At 41.1% G+C, this 21,065-nt stretch overlaps 1 protein-coding gene across 3 annotated transcripts in view; it reads right to left on the bottom strand.

Annotated features, from left to right (window-relative positions):
* Nucleotides 1-7,174: 7,174 nt before the first annotated feature.
* CPED1 (cadherin like and PC-esterase domain containing 1) overlaps nucleotides 7,175-21,065 on the bottom strand; it is a 156,654-nt gene continuing 142,763 nt past the window's right edge. For 2 of the 3 annotated variants that reach the window (XM_075493254.1, XM_075493246.1), the window contains 5 exons: nucleotides 18,832-19,052; nucleotides 18,468-18,569; nucleotides 18,180-18,267; nucleotides 15,799-15,945; nucleotides 7,175-9,950 (listed from right to left, as the gene is read on the bottom strand). In XM_075493254.1, coding sequence (XP_075349369.1) covers nucleotides 9,723-9,950; nucleotides 15,799-15,945; nucleotides 18,180-18,267; nucleotides 18,468-18,569; nucleotides 18,832-19,052 — 786 coding nt within the window. In that variant the 3' untranslated portion in view covers nucleotides 7,175-9,722. The remainder of the gene's footprint in view (nucleotides 9,951-15,798; nucleotides 15,946-18,179; nucleotides 18,268-18,467; nucleotides 18,570-18,831; nucleotides 19,053-21,065) is intronic. The other variant, XM_075493264.1, reaches the window with a different exon arrangement.

The following is a 21,065-nucleotide window of genomic DNA, read 5'->3' on the forward strand; positions in this document are numbered from 1 at the left end:
TAGGGTGGTGTGTGGAGATTGGAAAAATGAGCTCGATCAACTGTTCACAGACAGGGGGAGGAGGAGATGGAAAGTGTGGAACCCCATGAGAAGTAAGGCAAAATGATGGAAGTGGAGAAGAAATGCTGAAAGATTTTACCAAGAAATATTCAATGAAAGGCAGGAAAAGGCTGAGAATGCTTTTGTAGTAGAATGGGGATTATTTGTTTGCAGGACTCATCAAGATGAGCCAGGAGAGCCCATGAATTGCTTGCATGTAGTCATGTTCATACAGAGCAGTGTGTGCATCCAAGTAAAGCATGAGCAAATCTGAAGAACTTTGGGCTTCAGAGGTTTGTCATTTTCTGGCCATCTGGAAGCTCTTTTTGGGGATCTTTTCAAACAAAACTGAACAGTTGGAGGAAGGAGTCTAGACATGAGGAAGGGGACCCAGGTAGCTGGTCCACATGTTGGAGCTATGTGCAAGACATTAATACCAAACAGCATTATCTGCATTCGTGACTAGATGGCCATAAAATATTTATGGATCCAGGAAGCAGATCCATTAATAGCAGTTGAATATGTAGCTGTGACAGGGCATTTGCTTAGATGCTTTCATAGTAGTTGTCTCTAAATCTGTCAACAATAACCTAGAAAGATCCTGAGCACTTCTGCTAGGTATCTTCTTTTCCTTCAAAAGTAATAATATATCATGCATGAACAAGCCAGGATTTGACCTTAGATTTCTGTCTATTGAGAATAGCTTGCACTGCCATCAATGTTGTTGTGTGGTGAGAAAAAACCTGCAAATATTCCATCTGAAGCTAAAAAAAATAAGGCTAGGTCCCTCTATATTACTTGGTGAAAGATTTTAAGACACAGATAGGGAAAAATCTACCAGTGTTGTGTCATAGCATTTTTACCAGAGCCCTTGTAAATCAAGCCTTGATTTTTCTTTCATTTTATATTGAAGTGCGCTGCCACTTGGACATTAGCCATACTTTTCACTTCAGCAACTTGTCTGTAGCTGAATTACTGTCAAGAACCTAAATGTGCGAAAGGACTTTTCTCCCCCTCGGTTTTCCTTACCCAGATCTTCTATGCTCTGTGTAGAAAACCTTTGCCCAGCAGAGGCAGAGGCAGCGACAACGTTGAACCAGGCAACAAATAGTCAGTATGGTGTTTTCACTTACAAACATCCCAGAAAATGTGTGGCCAGGATGATGGAAAGGGGCAGGGTCATCCCAGCTTCCACAAGCCCCAGAAGGAGGCAGAGTCCTGGTTATGGTGGAGAAAGCAAGGCTAGGTCTTACATTCCCAAATGGAAGAAACTGAAGCAAGCCCATGGTAGGGAGCACCTCTTCAAGACAAGAAAAGTCTTGCTACATGTGCACGTGCTGTCCTTGGCTGGCGTACAGTCCTCAGTCACTTTGCTTGTGAAAGATTGGGGTGTGCTCCTGTACCAACTCTCTCCCAGTAGATGCAGGACGGTACTCCGTAGTGTTGCGATAGTCGTTTTGTTATTTGGGTGTTGATACCTTACGGGCAGGTCAGCGCACTTGAATTGACCTTCCCACGGTCAAAACACAGATTTTCTGGAGGGTATCAGTCCGAACTAGAAACAACTGTGAACTTGAGGGACAAATAATGACTAAATGATTGATATTCTGTCCCTCAGACCCTAGAAAAAAACCCAACTGCCTGGGCTGGAGCAGCACTGAAGACGGTATGCTGGAAGTGCGGTAATTGCGGCATTGTCGAGACAGCCTCCACTCCAGACTGGCTCCTGTGGAGCGACAGATCACTCATTAAAATGACTTTCATCTCTACTGATTTTTAATTAACAAAAGTATGAGGAGCAGGTGTTAACTTGTTTTATAGACTTATTGTAGTCCCTCGGGACTCCCTAGGCACAGTTAGATATAGTTACCAAACATTTAGAAGTTCCTGATTTTGACCCTTTTTGTCTCATTTACAGACTCGTATTTGTAGCAGGTATTTATTCGTATTAATTTAAGGATATTGCTTTGAAGCCAGGCATTCAAACCGCAAGAGCTGCAGGACAAGTCTATCAACAGGACTTCAGTGGGGAAGGATGCTGCTTCTGTCTGCAGCTAACTTGTGGAGAGACTGTCAGCTCCATCCTGCCTCCAGCTCACCATTTGCCTTTCCCCTCTATGTCTTCAGGGATGCTACCAGTCACTTGCTGGCATAGCTGCTATCTAACAGCTGCCCAACCCAAATCAGCTGAAATTGTCGATGTTAGTTTACACACTTTAATTCACAGAGGACTTTTCTAGCCTGTATTGTTTTGAATGAAGTGAGTTAGAGAGCAATTACATGAACAGCTATAAACCACAAAGTAAAAGGGCAGTAATGTCGGGGGTGCGTTTGTGTGTGTGAGGCATGGAGAGATGCTCAGAGCAGTAAATTCTTCATAGAGCCAAAATGGGGTATGTGACCAAGGTGTTTGGCTCAGTTTTTGAACACCTGTTAGATGCTTTTACTGCATAGTAAAGTCAGCAGCCCCTAAATTACTTAGGCTTGCCATGCACTTCTAGTACACGCCTAAGTGTTAGAAGCTGGAGCTCTCAGATAGCAGCCGGGTACCTATCTCTGATCTGGCTTCTAAACCTGAAGAAGAATCTCTATTATTTTCTGGAGTTAAGTGCCTGCCAGCTTGGCTTTTCTCACGGAAAGAGAGGCATTCACCTAGCCCCCTTGTAAGGCAGTAGACGGAGATTTGTTCTTCATTTTTCCAAACAGAGGGTCTTGAACCTGCATATACCATACTACTATCAAATGTTCTGCTCACCAGGTTACCTGCAGGGCTGGCTTCCCTCTGATCCAGCGTACTGTTAAACAATCAAGCAGCTCCAGGAGCAGATGTTGAGAATGTACCACCCTAGGCCATGCTGGGGAGCATGTCCTGGTGGTGGTGGTGGGCTTGTGGTCAAGTTCCTGGTCTAAATGAGCAGAGTGGGGGTGTGAGAACATCTTCTACCTGCACAATGAATCCCACAGCCACTCCTCTGTTGAGCTGATATTCATGTCTCAAAAAACTTTAGGCACCCATCAGACAATTCTGAGAGTTACTTTAGGTTCCCCATACAGTAAGCAATATTGTAGGAGTAATAGACACCTCTAGAGAATAACTCAGATCTTGGTCTTTCTGTGATGAGTACAAAGAAGCCTAGTGTGACCACACTCATAATTAAAATGCCTCAGTTAAATATCTAGAGTTAAGGAGGAATCCAGGTTCTGGTGCCTGAAAATAGATAGTCTCTAGAAGCTGTCATCCTTGACGTCCAGGCTGAACTTGACCCAACAGGCATGTTTTGAGTATGTCTGCAGGCTCTGTTGTATGCATTTCACAGCTGAAGGTGTGCTATTTTGATAGCTCCATCAGGGCTTCAGCACTGAACTGTTCTAGAGACTGAGGAGCCAAGCAGACAGCCGGCATTACGGGATTACTAGACCCTGACTCCTTGTTACTGCACAGAAATGACGCAATGTGGAATTTAGGGACCAGTAATGGGTGGAGTAGTAAAACCTGTTGTGATTTAACCTTTTACCATCAGCAGTAAATCCCTTTGTATGTATGTATTTTATAATAACTGTGCAGGACAGTGCACAAAGGATGTTGAAACAGGATTTTACAGTAGCTAATAGATACCATTTGCTGTGAAGAGAGCTCAAGAAAGGCCCTGAGATGAAAAAAAAACCCCCACCTATCAGTCCGCACAAATCATGTTCAAATTGTAATCACTCCAGTAAAAACTTAGTAGGAGAAAACATCACATTATTATATATGAAGATGTGACTGTCATTCTCTATTTTAAAGGAAGCCAGTTGTGGGCTAGATCATGCTGGGTGCTGCATTGTCTAATGACTTGCAAGGTCAGGTTTCCAAGGTTTAAAGTGTTTTCCATCCTGTTAGGATAAATAGGGATCAGCAGGTTTTTTCAAATACATTGGAGGTATTAAAGCTATTATAACTAAAGCCATTGATGATTAACTGTAAATATACAGAGTCTTTGGAGCTGGCATGTGGAAGTAAAGGAAAAAAACCCCTGCAGAAATAATAAAATTTCTCTCATCTATAAGACAATTTGACTACCATCTGGGGAGGCTGCACAGTCATTACCAGGCAGAGCAGAAATATTACTTTAAGCTCCTTAATCCCAGAGAATCATAACGGAAATATGGAAGTTGATAATTACAAGTACAAAAGAAAAGATAAAAAATGTTTTCAGAACATGGCAAGTGAGAAACTGCCAAATACAGATCTGGTCTTCAAACCCTGGCAATATCCCACAGAATTTACTGACTTTAAAGGGCTCCTGCCAACTTCAATTTCATCTGCTTGATCTGTAGCGAGCTCTCCGTAACTGCCCTGACTTCGCCAAAAGGTGTCTGAGGCATTTTGATTCCCCACTCAAGGATTTTATTTCTGCAGTCTTGTCTTCACCCAGAACCTGCCTAGCATCCTGAGAGCAGCGCCGGGGCAGGCGGCACTGGCAGACACCGAGCCAGGCACTGGCTGTTTAACCGCATTGCCTGTCACTGCTCAAGACAGGTAAAAAAATCACAATATTGAAAACACCATCTGCCGTGGGAATTTTGTCCCCGTGATGAGGTACATGAGAGAAATGCTTACCACAGTGACGGTGTGCGAACGCAGCTCATCTCACTGTTAGGCGGGAGCATGCAGAGACAATCCCTCCCTTTATTTCATGCAAACAAGCGGTGGGAAAAAAGTTTGTCAAAAGTCGAGAAAAGACCCCGTTATCGAGATTCACTGAAAGGGACTGAATTCTGCTCCTCATTAGAGCAGTTCAGTTCTAGAGGAAATCAAGGAGATGCTGAGTAGGTGCTGTGTTTCACAAAGAACAGAGTTCAGATTTCATTTAAACATACGCCTTACCTTCAGTTCAAGGCTGTGTAACATGGTGTACCTTGCCAAGGCTGTTGAACATGTTTGAGGGATTGCAGGAAGGGCTGCCCACAGCTGCTGAGGAGCTGGCCAAGCAGCCAGATGAATGAACCTAGAAAAGGGAGAAGTCCATCGCAATAGAAACTGGTGCTGCAGGAGCCCCTGTTGTGACCCTACAGGCCCACCTTGCCCATTCAATTTAATGACTTGAGTAGTTTTCTAGGACACTTGGCTCTAGGTACTGGCCTGGGCTGACACATGTAACACTGTTTTTAGTACCCACCAAACCACAGGCGAGTAAGGCTAAAATGCATAGCATCTTTTTACTGTGTAGTCAGGGCTTTTCTGTTCAATGGATAGTGTGAAGGTACCAGTAAATACTGCAGGATATGTACCAGCACCAGTACATAGGTATGCCTGCATTATACACTGACTGTTCTGGTGTTTTGAAGATTTACACAGGTAAAGTTGGCAGTGGAGTTTGAAAGATGGAGTTTGGTTTGGTAAAGGCAAGCTCCATGAAGAGCTAAGTGCTAATGCACACTAAGTACTTACCACAACAGAGCTGTTTTAAATTCATCAGAGAAAATCACTGCCCTAGAGAAGAGGCTTGCTCTACCCCTGCTACACTCAGTAGATCTTTCGCTGTTGGAATTGACGAAAACATTAAGATAATAACATTGATATTTTGAAGATTCAGCCTGAATTTGCCTGAATTTACAGCAATCATCTCTCAGATTTCCAAAAGTTGCTTCTACGATGAAACAGAAACTTCTCAGATCATCTGAAAGAAAGGCTGATGTGGAGTGGAGTAGGTACAGATAGTCATAACAGTGAGGTAAAACAAGCCAGATGCAAGGCTAGCAGGCAAACAAAAAGGTAAGACCCTGTTTTTCATGTGAGCCTACAGAGGCTTGTTTAGCAGTTTGACTCTATGCCAAATAGCTCACTGCACCTCTAAAAATTGCTTTACTCTAAAAAAGTCATCTGAAAGATCCCTGGACTGCAGTCAACTTTATATCACACATATCTGCATCTTCAAAGCATTCTCTTTGGCTCAGCATAGCAACAGAAGCATAACTATTAGCGGTTATTTCAACCTTCAGGTAATTGGATGCCTCACTACCCCACCCACTAAGCAAATAAATTGACTTTGATGTCCCTTTAATATGTCACAGAAGATAAAAATAAAGGCCTTGTATTTAACGGTGTGAAAGAAATTATTCTAAAGATTAATATTTTCAAATGAATACTAAGCATAAAAATAGTATTCATAGTCCATTCTTTCATCTCCTTGCTGTATTTGAAATATAGCATCTCCGATGACAGAGCTGACTCTCAACGCATTTCCCTAAAAATGAGGAAATCTTTTTTATTATAGCCAGTTATTCCAAAGATACTCACTGAGATGGACTTGATCATGGTGGCCATCTACCCTGCAAGGCTCAAACCCAAATCACTGTTCAACATCAATGGAGTTATATGAGCGATGAGGAGTTGCAACTCATTGGACACTGGTACATCCTACTGCAGCTTCAGCTGAAGTTTAAAGGGATGCAATAATAGCTGAGATTACTGCTCTGTATGTCAGAGTATTTATTTTTTTGCAGCACAGTTCCAGTCTCTCTACCTGTAGCTTAAAGTATACCCTGGTTCCACTCTAAACTCCACGTACTGCTGGGCAGACGTTGAGCAGGAAACACCACTTCTTGGTGTACTTGTTCCCCAGCCTGATTATTTCAACCCTACCGCCAATTCCAGGGCCATTCATGTCTGTATTAGGAGGTGGAACTCACCCTGACAATTAGGTCCTTTGCTATTTTAATGGTAAGTAATGGGACTAAGGTAATTATATGGGGGGAAAAATCCTACGTTATGAATCAGTCTTAATATAGTAGGAACACTTTGATGCTTATTCAGGCAAAATGTGACAGCAGATGTGGTAATTCTAGAGTAAACCATTGATAGCAATGCATGTGGTCTCACTGGAATTCAAACATGGTAATTCTTTTGTTGTCTTAATCTATAAATTTTAATGTGTATGAGCAAGCAATTCTTCCATGTCAATCTCAACTCTCTTCTTTCATACCTAGAGATGCTAGATATATTTGAAAGTTAAATATGAAAAATGTACCTTGGTACCTGTTTTAGTCTGCATTCCCTTTGTTTATTCCTAAGATTACATGGATCATATATAGTGTTGCAAAAAACTTATTCAAAGAACTTGTTTAAATAAAGATCAATTTGCCAATTGTACCAATGACTTTGTACAGACATATATATGTACGTAGACACATAAAAAATAGAAAACACACAGGAAAATTTCCACTTGATACATTTTAAAAATATTAAGATTTGGAAAACATTAAGACATCTGGGTGTACAACACATGTAAACCATTTTGTGGTGAAACCAGAAGTGATGAATTGCACATTCGCTGGTATCAGCTACAGTATAACAAAGTCAGCTCTTTCCTTTTCATCATTATAGCTGATGCTTCAGCAATAGGCTTTGATTAAAAAAAACCCCAAACATAAATACCCAGTTCATGCCTTAAAAACATTTGTGTACAGAACAATAACAGTAACAGCATGTGGATTTAAATGAGCTAAAAAAATCTTAACAGAAGCAGAATTGTAATACACCTATCATTGATCATCTTAATACCAAAGACATCTGGCTGCATTTTGCATCTACTAATATTAATGACATGATATTAAATCCTTCAGCTTTAAGGTTGTGCAGCCCTGGAGTTCCAGACCCAAGATTATATATTATATCATTTGCATACAATTCTATTCCTTATATAATTATATTGCTCAAAACCAAATGCTGACATTTTCGGTATTTATGCACAGCTCCTGACCCGTCTTTCATGTAAAGCTCCATGCCAGGGAAAACCTTACATAGAAATTTGGGGACATTTACTGTAAGCACAGCAGCAGCATATTATACTGAAACAGGGATAATCACACTGTCTCACTAAATGTAATGTCATTGTCTAAATTAGGAGGTGTGTCAATATAGTGGAAGGTCTCCTAAATTAGATATGCCAGATCCTCTTTTTGAGGATCCTCCTATCATTTAGGGAAGCCAAACTCCATATTGCATGACAATTTCCCATCATATCTCTACATATCTTATCTGAAGGAGCAAGAATTCACAAAACTTTAGCTGGGCATACAGACTGTGTTGAGTTTAAGGATCTTCGGCAAATCCTAAATGTGGTGTCATGAATTTCTAGCCCTACTTCTATATAGGGCAGACGGTCTGTGTGCTACTAAGGCCAATAAGATGGTGATTAGTTCTGAGCTATAATTCGTTCATTCCCTGACATTGCCTGCAGTTTCCTTTCCCAAAGGCAGTAGAAGCTAGTGGAGGACTATATGGAAAATTGTGAAGGGGGAAGCATGCCACAGAGCTTGGTGGATCCTTCGTTAGGCTCGTACTTACCTGGTTCTGATTTCCTTCTCTAGTGCATGGTGGGAGAGAGTGGTGCCTTGATTGACTGCTCCATGACTGGATTCATAAAAATCCATAAGTGGGTAATTTGTAGAGAGAACAGTCTTATGGGGTGCCATGAACCCGTCACCCAGCTGCTAAGCCTGGGCCATGCTTGGTTTCCCATCAGGGCACCACAACTGTGAACGAGTGTGCTGCCAACGCTGTGGCAGGGGATCAGCAGACAGTTCCCCCCTGCAGCGGGAAAGCCTCTCCCTGGGGTTTCACCCAGAGTAGGTCTGCAAACACCGGTGGTGTAGCTGGGCTACAGCATAAAACTGGCATCCAGAGAAGGTCTTGTCCCTGCCACGCATGAGATGCCGGGAGTACATTCTGCTCCCATCACATCACACACCCCTCATGACAGATTAAAAACCAGATCCTCAAGTTCTTATGTGTGCTTGCAAAGGGGATTTTTCTTCCCTTTGTGGTACTGGCTTTACACGTGGGCAAGCATTTTATAAAAAATCATAAAAGAAATGGCACTTCCACATGGGGAGAATACTTGCTTGGCTTACAGGCCAAGGTAGACACTGAAGCACATACCTAAGCAGCCTTCCTGCATATGGCCACTCTCCTAAACTGGGACCATAAATAAGGTTATGTTAACATATTCACTATATTTACATGTTACATTGAGACGGTCATAATCAGTCTCAAGTCCAAGTAATCTATCTCTATATTAGCTTTAGAACATGCAAAAAATAGATATCTGTTCCATCTAAGATACAAAGAAGGGGTGTGTTTTCACTAAAAACACTAAAGTTCAAAACTTGGTGTGATCATTACAATTCCAATAGACATTTTCAAATTGCATAAACCAAGTCTAAATAGAAAAGGTTTGATATTGAAGGGGAACCAATCCACATAAAATAAAACTCTTTAAAATGGAATGTAGCCAGTTTCTAAATACATTCAAATATTACAGTGTCTCTATAAATAGAAAACTAGATAGTGCTGAAAGCTAAAACAGTCCTTTCCAAATTGTTCAAGTGTCTATATTTCTCTCTCTTTACTATCATTAATACACAGTTGCCTGAGCTACAGCTGTTCCAGCCTTTGGCAACAGTTCAAGTAACTTCCCTTCTTCTCTCCTTTGCAACCCTCCATCTTCCATTTTGACACCACAGAGTTGCCACGGCATATCTTGGTTTCATAAAGTTTTAGGAAAAATACCACATGTCCCAGACTCTATTGGTGTGTGTGTGCAACCAGTCAAGGAAGCATGTCATAAATTCACCACGGTCCTTCAATTGTCACTCAGGTAGTGGCACATCTCTAGTCCCAGCGCTATATCCGAGACAGGCTATGTGCTGACAAGCTCCCTCTTACTTGCACAGAGCCTGCTGAGAAGGATCTCAGAATAAACTTGATTTATTGGACCTCGGACATGATATGGGGACTGAGAATTTGTTGCGTAGTCCTGCAGTTGTGATGGTTTGCTTTGACTGCCAAAATATTTCCCCAGTGTATAGTGCCTTGATAACGTCATTGTTATGTGTGGACTTTCTTCAGAGGGATTGGATTTCACCACCTGCAAAAGAAGTGACATATGTGAGTGCTTTCTGCCTGCACCTAGAAAGATGCACAGCTGTGTGTACAGAAACGCTGAGACAGTTCTCCACAAAGCAGGTCCTAATACTCTTACCTTGAGCTGGAAGTTGCTCACGAACAGTATTTTAGTGGGCCAGCTTGTTATGTTACATACTAATTAAAGTGCAAGAACTTATTCACTTAAGCCTTCAAATCTAAATGTATAGGCCCATTATACTCAGTTGGTTGATTCTGTAATGCCTTTGTATATTAGATTCTGTTCTCTTCATTAGGGACAATTTGTCTGAACAACAAAATTCATACTTAACAGCTTGTCTGTATATTTACCATGGGAAAAAATAAACTCAGGACAGCCCTGACTTGCAGGGAGGTTTAAATCCTGCTCTGATTCCAAGCACTTGAGGAATATATGTTGTGTCCCGGCTGTGAGCCCTGCGAGAATGTCTCACTCTCAGGCCCTGATGCAAACCCGGCCCAGCTCCATGTTGAGATGAAAACACTCATGTGTCATGTTTCTCCAAGAAGGGAGTTACAGTGCAATTTAACATCCCTCTCCCCGGGTCATGACACTGACATAACCACAATGTGGTTCAGTAACTTAGTGCAGAAGAATGCTCCTCCTTGGCCCCCCAAATATGTATAAAGCTCTGGGATTATCATGTTCAATTTGTATGGAATAAACAAACGCCCCTGGAACTAACAAGAGAGAAAGTGAAAGGCATGGTTGTCAGGAGCCTAATGACTGGGGGGGTGGTATCCTGTGAGATGCTGAAGGTCTCATCTCACTGAACACACAGTCACTGGTGAATAATGAAGCAACTTCAAGAGAGACAAAACTTCAGAACCTTGCACAGATGCAGGACGGAGGACACCGAACCAGGCATTGGCAAATCCAGAGAAAGCAGAAGAGGGGCCAAGTGGTTAACTTATTTTTAAAGGAGTAAATATATGCTGACTTGATAGCTCTGATGCGCATCAATTTTCCTGCTATATCAATCACAGCAGACACTTGAAAAAGCAGACTTAATTTATTAATGCATATATTTATGTGGACGCATATTAGCTTTTTAAAAACATAATGTATAATTATTGTCAGTGAACAATCAGAAACAATGTTCATGTGTAGTGAAGCTCGTAATAAATGAAACAACTCGTATGAAATTAAATGTGAGTGAAGGAATAATAAGTGCAAAGGCTTGAAAGACTGGGCAGAGAGTCTATGAGGGAGCTGGCTGAACTAAAAAAATACCAGGAATTATCCATGTAGAAAATTAATATATCCTCTGATCAATTTGATACAGCTAAGCCAAGGGCTGTTATTTGTTTTCATGCAGTTACTGCAGGTTCATTTTTCTAAATTAGTGCCTTAGATCTTACAACTATTTCAAAATGATGCCACCTTGAACCAATCACCCAAACTGCATTCCTGTTAGTCATAATCTCCCAGGAATGCTATCTAATGTTCATCCAACAGCCAGCCACTGATTAAGATACCAAAATCCCAAGGTTGCTAGTTTTTATGTTGTGACTATGATTTCATTGCCATTAAATTAGGAAATAAATCTGAATAAAAAAATAGGTTCTTTATAAAGGTCTTTATAACTGCTGGCCAATCTATTTCTCCATAAGCATTTGTGAAGAATGAGGTAATTAAAAAATCAGGTTTGCATGTGTGCATAGAACTAGAAGTATGTTTGGGCAGAAGGTGCCAGAGTTATGCAAGACGTTTTGTCCCAGATCGATATAATCCCTTTGTGAGTCCAGATCCCTTGGCAATCTGAGTGAAGATTGTAGGGTCTACAGAGCTGCGGATTTCTACGCTATCAGGGTGACCCAAGGCCCTCTGAAGTGGGTTGGTGGGAACTCAAATAATTTATCAGGACAATCAGGGGAAATAGCTTTCTGTTTGGCCAGCTAGTGAGAACTAAATGAGAACTGCTGAGTGCATTTCCTGTTTTCTGACTGCGCAGAACGGCCAGCCCTCCATTCCCACACGGACGTGTTTTAGCTCAGATGGCATTTACAGAGGGGTGCCGTCTTCTGGGAGTTTCGGAGGTCATTTTTTAAGAGAAAGAAAGTGAAAGTACAAAGCAGTAGATTTAATCCATCTCATCTGGTTTCATAAAACATGAAAAGTGCTGGGGTTTTACACAGTATTCTTGGCTCTGTCCTCGGAGGCAAAATGCCATTTTCCTAGTGCAAACTGCTTCAGCACCTGATGAAACTCCACTTGCCAGGATGCCGAAATAAACTGATGACAAAGCTGTTAAAACTAACGAGGTATCAAAAGCATTCAAGGACTTTCTTTTTGCTTTCCTTAAGGATCAAGTCTGGATTTTGGGGGCTGATGGATTCTCCTGGGCACATCTATGCCTCTTGCAGGCACAGTGACCTCTCAAGCCTCATTAACAACAGCTCTGTGAGCCAAATTCTCCCCTGATCCTCCCCAGAAACACATACTCTCTGTTGAGATTCTTCCGGCAGAGAAGCAAGGCCAAATCTGCACATGAGCTCATACAAAATGATGGAGGAGTGCATGAAAAATGCTGATGACCGGTCACGCCCTGCTGTTTTCCACCCAGTTCCATACAAAGCATCTGAAATATTTCACTCTGAAGCTCTCCATTTCACTCAAAAGCTCTGTGGAAAGAGCGAGCATCAGCAATGACCCACGAAGACACCAACCTCTGGGTTCTAGACAAAAAAGGGTCAATATAGCTGTCTGGGTGAAATGGAGGGAGGCATTTACTCCACGGGACTATTTATCCATCACATAAATACCTGCTCTGTGACTTACTCCCTCTTTTCCAGCTCCATTTGGACCGAGCAGTGTTCGTGCCTCTCTCATGTACTGAGCAGAGCAGATGAAAGGGTTGGTTAACTAACCACGCCTGCTGGGTTTGGTCCCAAAGCAGGACAGAGGCCGTGGCAGTGAGCTGAACACGTGAGCTGCTGAGGAGCCCGAGGTGCAAACCAGCTGTGAGGCTGACACACAGCACGTGAGGGCAGACGGGTCTGATAGCGCTCCCAAACCAGTAAGCCTCATACTGGAACAGAGTCCCAACCAGTGGCAGCTGATTGTCTCCCCACTCTCTTTTGGGAACGCATTTGTTGTCCTGTAGACTGTCTCTGATATTATACCTCTGCCTGTGATATTTAAGGAGAAAAAACAAAGCCTTACAGTTATTAGTTTTTTTACTCTGCTTTGTGTAAAGGTGACTGCTGTGGCTGAGAGAATTAAATATAAACCACCGGCTACAAGGAAACAGTTAGGCTTGCTGTCCTAGTCCTTGGCCAGCAGACACCGCAAGGACACTCTGGAGCCTATGCGTGAATTTTAGTATCATCACCACTGAATTTCAGTTTGTTGTTTAAACTACTCCTAGGTTTAATTAGCCACAGTATATTTTGTTTCCCAGTGTATACTGTGGTTGTCTGATGTAGGAAACCTTATTTTTATATCTTTGCTTTTTTTGGATCTTTAAGGAAACTATATTACAGCTGTCCTGACATTTCTTCACAGCAAAAATTTGTGCTTCCACCTAATTCCTGGTGTCACGGCCCACCTTTGTACCTGTGAAGTTTTACAGAGCTTCTGTGCTAACCCTGCACATGTCCAGGTCCTGGGAACAGGCTTGGCCAAGAGTGAGGCTTACAGAAAAATAGGCGTGACTTGGCAAACTAAGCAAAGGGGTTTTATCCTTCTCTTGAGAGATTCAGAAAACATTTGGTGGTCTCTCTTATTTGAAGTAATTTGTTTTGACAGAAAACAAATTCCTAAATTCATGCTGGAAAAATGCTAGCATTTCACTTGTGTAGGTGATAGTCGTCTTTTAATATTTATGCACTTTTGATAAAAAAAGTTCTAGGATTTTCTCCATAAGAACTAACTTGTGGAGTTTTGTCTCTAAATGACACATCAAATTGCTTGTGTCATTATTCTGGTCAGTAACCAAACTCCTGAGATTTCTTCCAACTAGTAGCTTCTTACTGGCTCAAAGCCCCCAGCTGACTGTGAAACACCATAAATTCATTAACTCTTGGTTTCAAAGCAACATCTTTCATTGCATCCTTTTTTTCCTCCAGTTTTAACTTTTCAGTAACAATTTCTTCTCATTCTATATTTCATTCTATGAAAGAACTTGCACCTGTCATCTCTCTTTTGATCAGGCAGAGGAAATGCAATCTTTCTGAAAGATATGACAGTTCAAGTTTTATGGTCCTAAACAGATTTTAATGGAATCAGTTGTGGATAATTTCCTAGTCTTTTGTTAAACAGACAAAGCAGATTAAGCTCATAAGAATGAAGATCCTTGTAGCATCACAGGAAACATCTTACTGTGCTAAACATGATGTTTTCTATAGAGGTACCATAAGACTTCTCTGTCCTTAAGATCTAGCAACAAATTAAGGCATGGGGTTACTGATGATCTCTGAGTCCATGATTCCAGTTTTCACTGAGAAATATTTTTTACTGGGAATCAGGAGCTAAGCATCTGGAAAGATATGAGTCTCCTTTATTCCCCAAAGCTTTTTCTGGTTTCCAAAGGGAGTAATGTAATATTCATGGGTCTTCATTAGGGCAATGAATGACCTGTCTGGATTCTCAGCAGACTGACGACTCATAACAGGAACCTGGGAACTGGCCTTTTATATCAACAAGTTGGTGTCATGGGTACAAGGAAGCTACAGGAATAGTCTGGTGGCCTTGGTGACACTTCTTTAACTATCATATGCAAAATTACTGTCATCACCCTTATGGCAGAGGGTACCTGCTTACTTGGCTACTCAAAAATTTTATTCTCCGTTTTCATTTAGGGTTGCCTGCACTAAACCAGGGGTACACTTCTTCATTTGCTGTACATAAGGTACAAGAAATCCAAAACTAAAACAGATCCCTCCTTTGCTGATGGGGAAGAGCACTCACTATAAAAAAAATACCACATACTCAAAATACATGTTAAAGGAAACCAGAAAAACTTTAAATATCTTGTTTTTCAAACTCTTTACTTTCACTGGTTTGGCAGCCTCTGGGCTGATTTTGTGCCTAGATATAATAATGTGTTTGCTTATTCGTTTTTTATTTAATCCATGGACCCCTGTCATTTGTAATATACTGTGAAGATTCCTTGCCAGAACTTCGAATGAACAGAGGAATATGTTCTCAATTGCCTTACTCATATATTTTACCATGTCCCTGTTTCACCAGTCCAGTAGTTAGAAGGCGGAATTCCTATAGATTTCATACAAAAAAGAAACCAGAACTCTGGGCGTGAGATTTTTATTTGTATAGTCAGTCACTATAACTATCCCAGATAACTCTTTCTCTGACATATGAAAACAGATATACAGCAGTAAGATTGGTCTTTCAATTTTAAGCTCCATTTTAAATGTACTTGTGGTTTGATGGGAGCCTGCTGACCTGCTCAGTTAGGAAGGCTTAAGAAAAAAACCTGTGAGACTGAGGTACGGCAAAGAGATGCAGTAAGTCCATGCAGAAGCAGTTGGGGTATATAACGCGTAGCAAATAATATAAGAACCTGGAAACTGTGCAACATCCTTTTATACAGGTTACCTTTGCAAAAAAGCATGCTTGTTTTTATGTCAAGGAATTGCCCCTGCAGCAGCTCAGCCTGTCCTCGGGTGGCGTTGCACGCTGAGCGGCGAGGGGCAAGTGCCACCACACAAACCGCTACCTCCACGGCTTTTACTCAGGCCCAACTTTGAGTCACGGATGCGAACCTCATTGCACCCCTTTTTGTTTCTAAGCACCTGACAGTTAAAATCTCTCTGAAATCCCTGGGAATTATAGAAGCATATTTTATTACCTCATGGAAATGGCAGCCGCACTTCCCTTGCAGGAATTCTTTGTAACGTCCCATGGTGATGGCAAAGGTGTCAACAACTTCATAGCCAAAATTTTTTGCTGTATCCAGAATAACCAAGTTTTCATTCCACAAGTTTTGCACTTCTGCCTGCATTCCAGATAAAATGTTGCAACATCTTGTCAGAAGGACTGTTTAAAGGTTATTTTATTCTGCCACTGAAATGAATAGCAAAACTGCATTTTGAATAAAGCAATTATGTTATACTCCAGACATGAATTACTATAAATTCACTCTTAAAAGTAGCTATTACTCCAAGACTGTTGTAGATTTTTGCAGAAATTTCTTAGAATGGGTTTTGCAGCACAAAAACAGTTACAAGAAAATCTGAATTTTTTTCCCTTAATTACACAACAAATCAGGTTGATTTCAATAATATCTAGATTAAAATCAAGTTAGTAGTAACTATAATTACTTTTCAATAGTTGTGCAGTGTCCTTCATAGAAAAAATTCAATGTTGTTTAAAATATAATTACTGGGTAACTGTTTTTAATATATACTTAGCTAATAAGAGGTGTAATTCATAAAAATTTCCTATTATAAAGTTGTCTGTAACAAATGGTGAAATTTTTCCTGTAAAAGACAAATTCAGTTTCAAATCAAATTCATTGAGGTTGTTGCTTAAAAGGGAGTATAGGGTCATAGGTATCTTAGAAATGGTTACACTGAAGAACAGATTATTATTTCTCAAGATACTGCAGGAAGGCCAGGAATAGAAAAAAGGTTAGCCATATATTTGTGAAGGTGGTGGATTTGACACTGAAGACGGAAGGGCTTTGAGAGTAGTAGGAGTAATCCAGAAGTCCAGAGCACCCAAACCACATGGGTAATTTGGCATATGATTCCAATATTGAAAGGGAAAAGAATGTCGGTTATGCAGAGTAGTTGATTTCTGGAGTTTTATAAACTACGGGATGGGAAACAGGAAAAGACAGTCCTGGGAAGCCTTTAATACTCTCTCTGTCCTTGCCTCACCTACCTTTGATCAAAGTTCTGCTTCTTCCTCCTAGGGCTGAATTCCCCAAAAGCGATGTGGCAGGAGCTACAACAATGTTTCTTCATGTTGAATCCAACCATTTCCCTATTGTATCCTAATTTGGTCATTTGGATATATTAAGGAAATCGTTGGAATCAATAAGAAGACATTCAGTAAAGACAAGGCAGATGATAGTACTAATTTAGAAAGAAAGAATGGGCAATATCTGACAGGGCAGTCTCTGTAGCAAAAAGAAGGGTGAGCGTAACAGTCACAAACTGAATACAGCAGTGTGTTATGGTTGCAAAAAGACGTGAGGACCAGTCCCCAGAGTGATAGGAGTGCTGCACGTAAACTATGAAAGCTGATAACTTTCTCTTTTCAACACCTGTGAACAGCTGGAGCGTTACACGCAGCTGGTAGGCACCATTTACTCCGTTCTGCCCTCCGGTGCTTCCCAGCCCCATCTCATCCAGGCATTTTATATGTGTTCAATAGAGAACCACGGTCCAAATTGTAGATAAAAATATTGAATTGAATGAGTTACACAGAACATTGAAATGAGCCCATCTGTTACTCTGAGACTCTTGGACATGATTTAAACTGACTGTAACATCCGATTAACATACAAATAACAGGCTAGATTCACTGGTACATTCCAGCTGCTCTGTGATGTTCTGGCTTCATGGGTCAGTTAAGATAGATTTATGGAGAGGAGATTTATGGAGATTTATTTTTTTTCTTCACTGAGAGGGTTATCAAGCATTGGAACAGGCTGCCCAGGGAAGTGGTTGAGTCGCCATCCCTGGAGGTATTTAAAGGACGTTTGGATGAGGTACTTAGAGACATGGTGTAGTGGTGGTTTTTGGCAGTGTTAGGTTTATGGTTGGACTCGATGATCTTAAAGGTCTTTTCCAACCTATATGATTCTGTGATTCTGTGATTCTGTGATTCTGAGAGCTGTGCAATGCAGCCAGACCAGGGAATCTGATCCAGCAGTAACCATGGAGGCAGCCTGGGGAGGACCGGTGCTCAACATGGTACAAAGAGCAATCTGCCTGTCCCCAGCTCAGTTTCTCAACTTTGGCAGCAGGGTTATGTCGGAGCTTCTTCTGGTTCCTGGGACGTCTGACTGAGCATGGCATCTCGAACGACGCTCCGATTGCAGCGGGATCCACAAAATAAGGCAAACTGGTTTGAATCTGCATCAGCAAGCCATATGAGCAAATACAAACATGATTCTTTCTTTAATCCACTGAAAGCTTGCTCAGCAGAGGTTGAAACATACTTTAACCAGACAATGACAAGTCTTCTGTGAAAATGCACTGTAAATATACTGTAGCTTACCTGTGATAGAGAATGTATTCCATCCACTGGGAGGTGAAAGCCCATCCCTATAGATTTGATAATTACCAGGATATTTGATAGATTTTCCCTGTTTGGCAAATAAAAAAAACCAACACATTTTACTTAACAGACACATCAAAAGACACTTAATTTTTATTTTTTCAAAGTCAGTTCAGTGTAGACCCATGAGAAAATAAATGAAATGTTTGTATTTAAAATTTTTGTTTAAGTTGTTTCTCATAATTTATCATATCAAGACTTGGAATAACACCAAGCACATAACATTACCTGTTCAACACCTTTTGGATAATTTGCAGGTGATTGGAATTAAGCCACTGAACGCCACCTACAATTAATACGGTCTGGTCTGTGTTCTCCAGGGGATGTGATCTGAAACCCAGAAAGGAAAAACAACACACGTTGCCTTAAAACAGATGGCAAACATTTTACCTACATTGCATTGCATTTCAGTGAAGTGTATCTGGCATCCCGATCAGAGGCCTGATGTCATTTTCTACTATTTTTCAACCACACAATACAGTCTGCACGCGTTATGTTAAATTGTTTACTGACTTTAATTGTAAAATGTGTTAAACACGTTTGTGAATAGAACGAGAATAGAAACAAGCCAGAAATAGAGTTTGTACGGTACCTCTGCAGCAGTTGTTCTAGTGCTTTTTCAAAAGTTGGTCTCTGGTTTGCATTCATCCAAAACTGGGGGTAGTAGGAGTAACTGATAAAGGTTTTCCCCTCATTGATATTATGATAACATTTAATATCATGAGTCTTTTGCCATTCCTGAAGAGTCTTATTCACTCTTTCTATTAGATAGTACATCATCCCTCTGTTAGTTGAGTCACCTATAAAAAGAATCTTTAGATGGAAAAAAAGATACAACTTACTTAGAAGTTGTACACTCCAAAAACCAAAAGCTAAGAAAAGCATACAGCTAGCCTGGAGGTTTTTAAACCCTTCTCATAATGTTCAAGAAATATATCTGTGAGCTGCCAGTTCTCCAGCCCTGACATCTCGATACTAAAGTTCTCCTTTAGCAAAATCTGTGTGATCTGATTAACAAAAAGCTATATTGTGTGTTTCAAAGACAGAAAGTACAGGTTACAGATGGCTATAGCTGCACAGTTAGTCCTGCATTTTTCATCCTTGTTGAACATTTCTTTTGCTGAAGTTTATATTTACTTGCAATTGCTAGTACAGAGCCTCTCCTGATTGCTTGCAGCTTCCTGCTTTCGTTCCTCCAGTTTTTCATGTGGTTTGTTCCTACACAGCACGTCTTAGTTAATGTCTGTCTTCCATAAATGTGATTCATTAGAATTTACACCAAAGTAACACACACACACATCAATGGATGCAGCTGCTGCCTTATTTGTAGGGAGATGATCTTTCTGCAAATTCAGAGGGGGAAAAGAAAGGGAGTTATTTTGGTGGCAGATAGTCTGAATAGAGTCCTGGTATGTGTGATGTGACCACCAGGAAGCATCGTGGCCTGAAGGGAGTTAGAAGTGCTGTCAGGATGACAGAAGTACTTCAAGTATCAGCAGTCTTGCTGGGCTACTCTGAACTTGCAAATGAATGAAGAAGTCAAATTTGGGCTTGCTCCTACCCATTCTGTAGACTCCCCTGACAAATCAAACATCTCTGTATGTGGACACCACAGAACTTAACGTGTGGGGGTTTTTAATGTAATTGCCCTATTTTTAGTGGATAGGACTAGCATTTCCTGCTGCTGAAGAGAACACGTAAGCAATGACAAGAGTCCAAAGGGGAAGAGGACTCAGGTTCGCTGTGGTTTGCCAATGAAACTGTGTGCGTAATCAGTCGTTACCACAGTCACCTCAGCCAGGAATCCTCACAGAGGGGCATAAATGTGAAACTGGGAGTCAGAAACCCCATAGAGCCATAACACAGTGACAAGCCTGTTCTCTGCGCAGCAGTATGATGCTTCTCCTGTCTCCTCTGGCACTCAGGGTAGTTGGCACCCTGTAAGTTGGGGTTTTGTTGTTTGTTTTTTTAATTGGATTTGGGGTTTGATGCTTTACCACTTCCACCTTGAATATTTGGTTATGCAAATAAAATTCAGACTGCACAAGATTACATGTTTAAGAATACGTTTCCAAAGCTTCTCTTAGAGGTTTTATGTGGTGAAAGCATCTTGGACTTCTCTCCTCTAATACATCTCTATTTATCTATTCCCTTCAGGAATGTCACAGTTTTAGGGACTGATTCCAGTTCCCACTATGAACCTATTGTGAGTAAAAACAAGCCACAACAGTGTACCAATGATGGTTCCCACAGAACAGAAGCAGTTTCAGATGAGCATTCCCTGATCTGGTGCAAGGGCCAAGAATAGGCATGACAATGACTTGAACATCCCATGCCTTGCCTGTTGTGGACTGCAGAGAAGCCCTTGATAGATTAAGTATGGTAGCAAACACATTAAAACAAGCACTAAGCATATAGAGGCTCTTCTACCTCCTGTCCTGGACCTCTCAAAGCCGCTTCACAGAGTCAATTCTTAAACAGCTGCTGTTTATGCTTAGACTGCACAAGCACTTCCCTCACATGCAAGGGGATTTCCAACTCTTTTCACATTGTGTCAGAAGAAACCTCTTTAAACCAAGCATAACATGACTCACAGAAGTCAAGGATCCTTGGATCCTTGGAAGGACTGGTTGGATGTTCTCTCCCTCTCTGACAGACACAAACATGCACACAATTATTTACAGCTAGGAAGACAGTCCATGCTTACAATATGTCCTCATTCTAAAGTAGGTTAACTTGAGGTTTTAAACAATTCTTTTAACTTGCAAAATCTCTTAATCTCTCCAGTCTGTTTATATCCATGTCTCTTTAATCTCCATTTTGTAA

This window comes from Mycteria americana, chromosome 1 (genome assembly GCF_035582795.1).
Source record: "Mycteria americana isolate JAX WOST 10 ecotype Jacksonville Zoo and Gardens chromosome 1, USCA_MyAme_1.0, whole genome shotgun sequence".
NCBI classification, from domain to species: Eukaryota; Metazoa; Chordata; class Aves; order Ciconiiformes; family Ciconiidae; genus Mycteria; species Mycteria americana.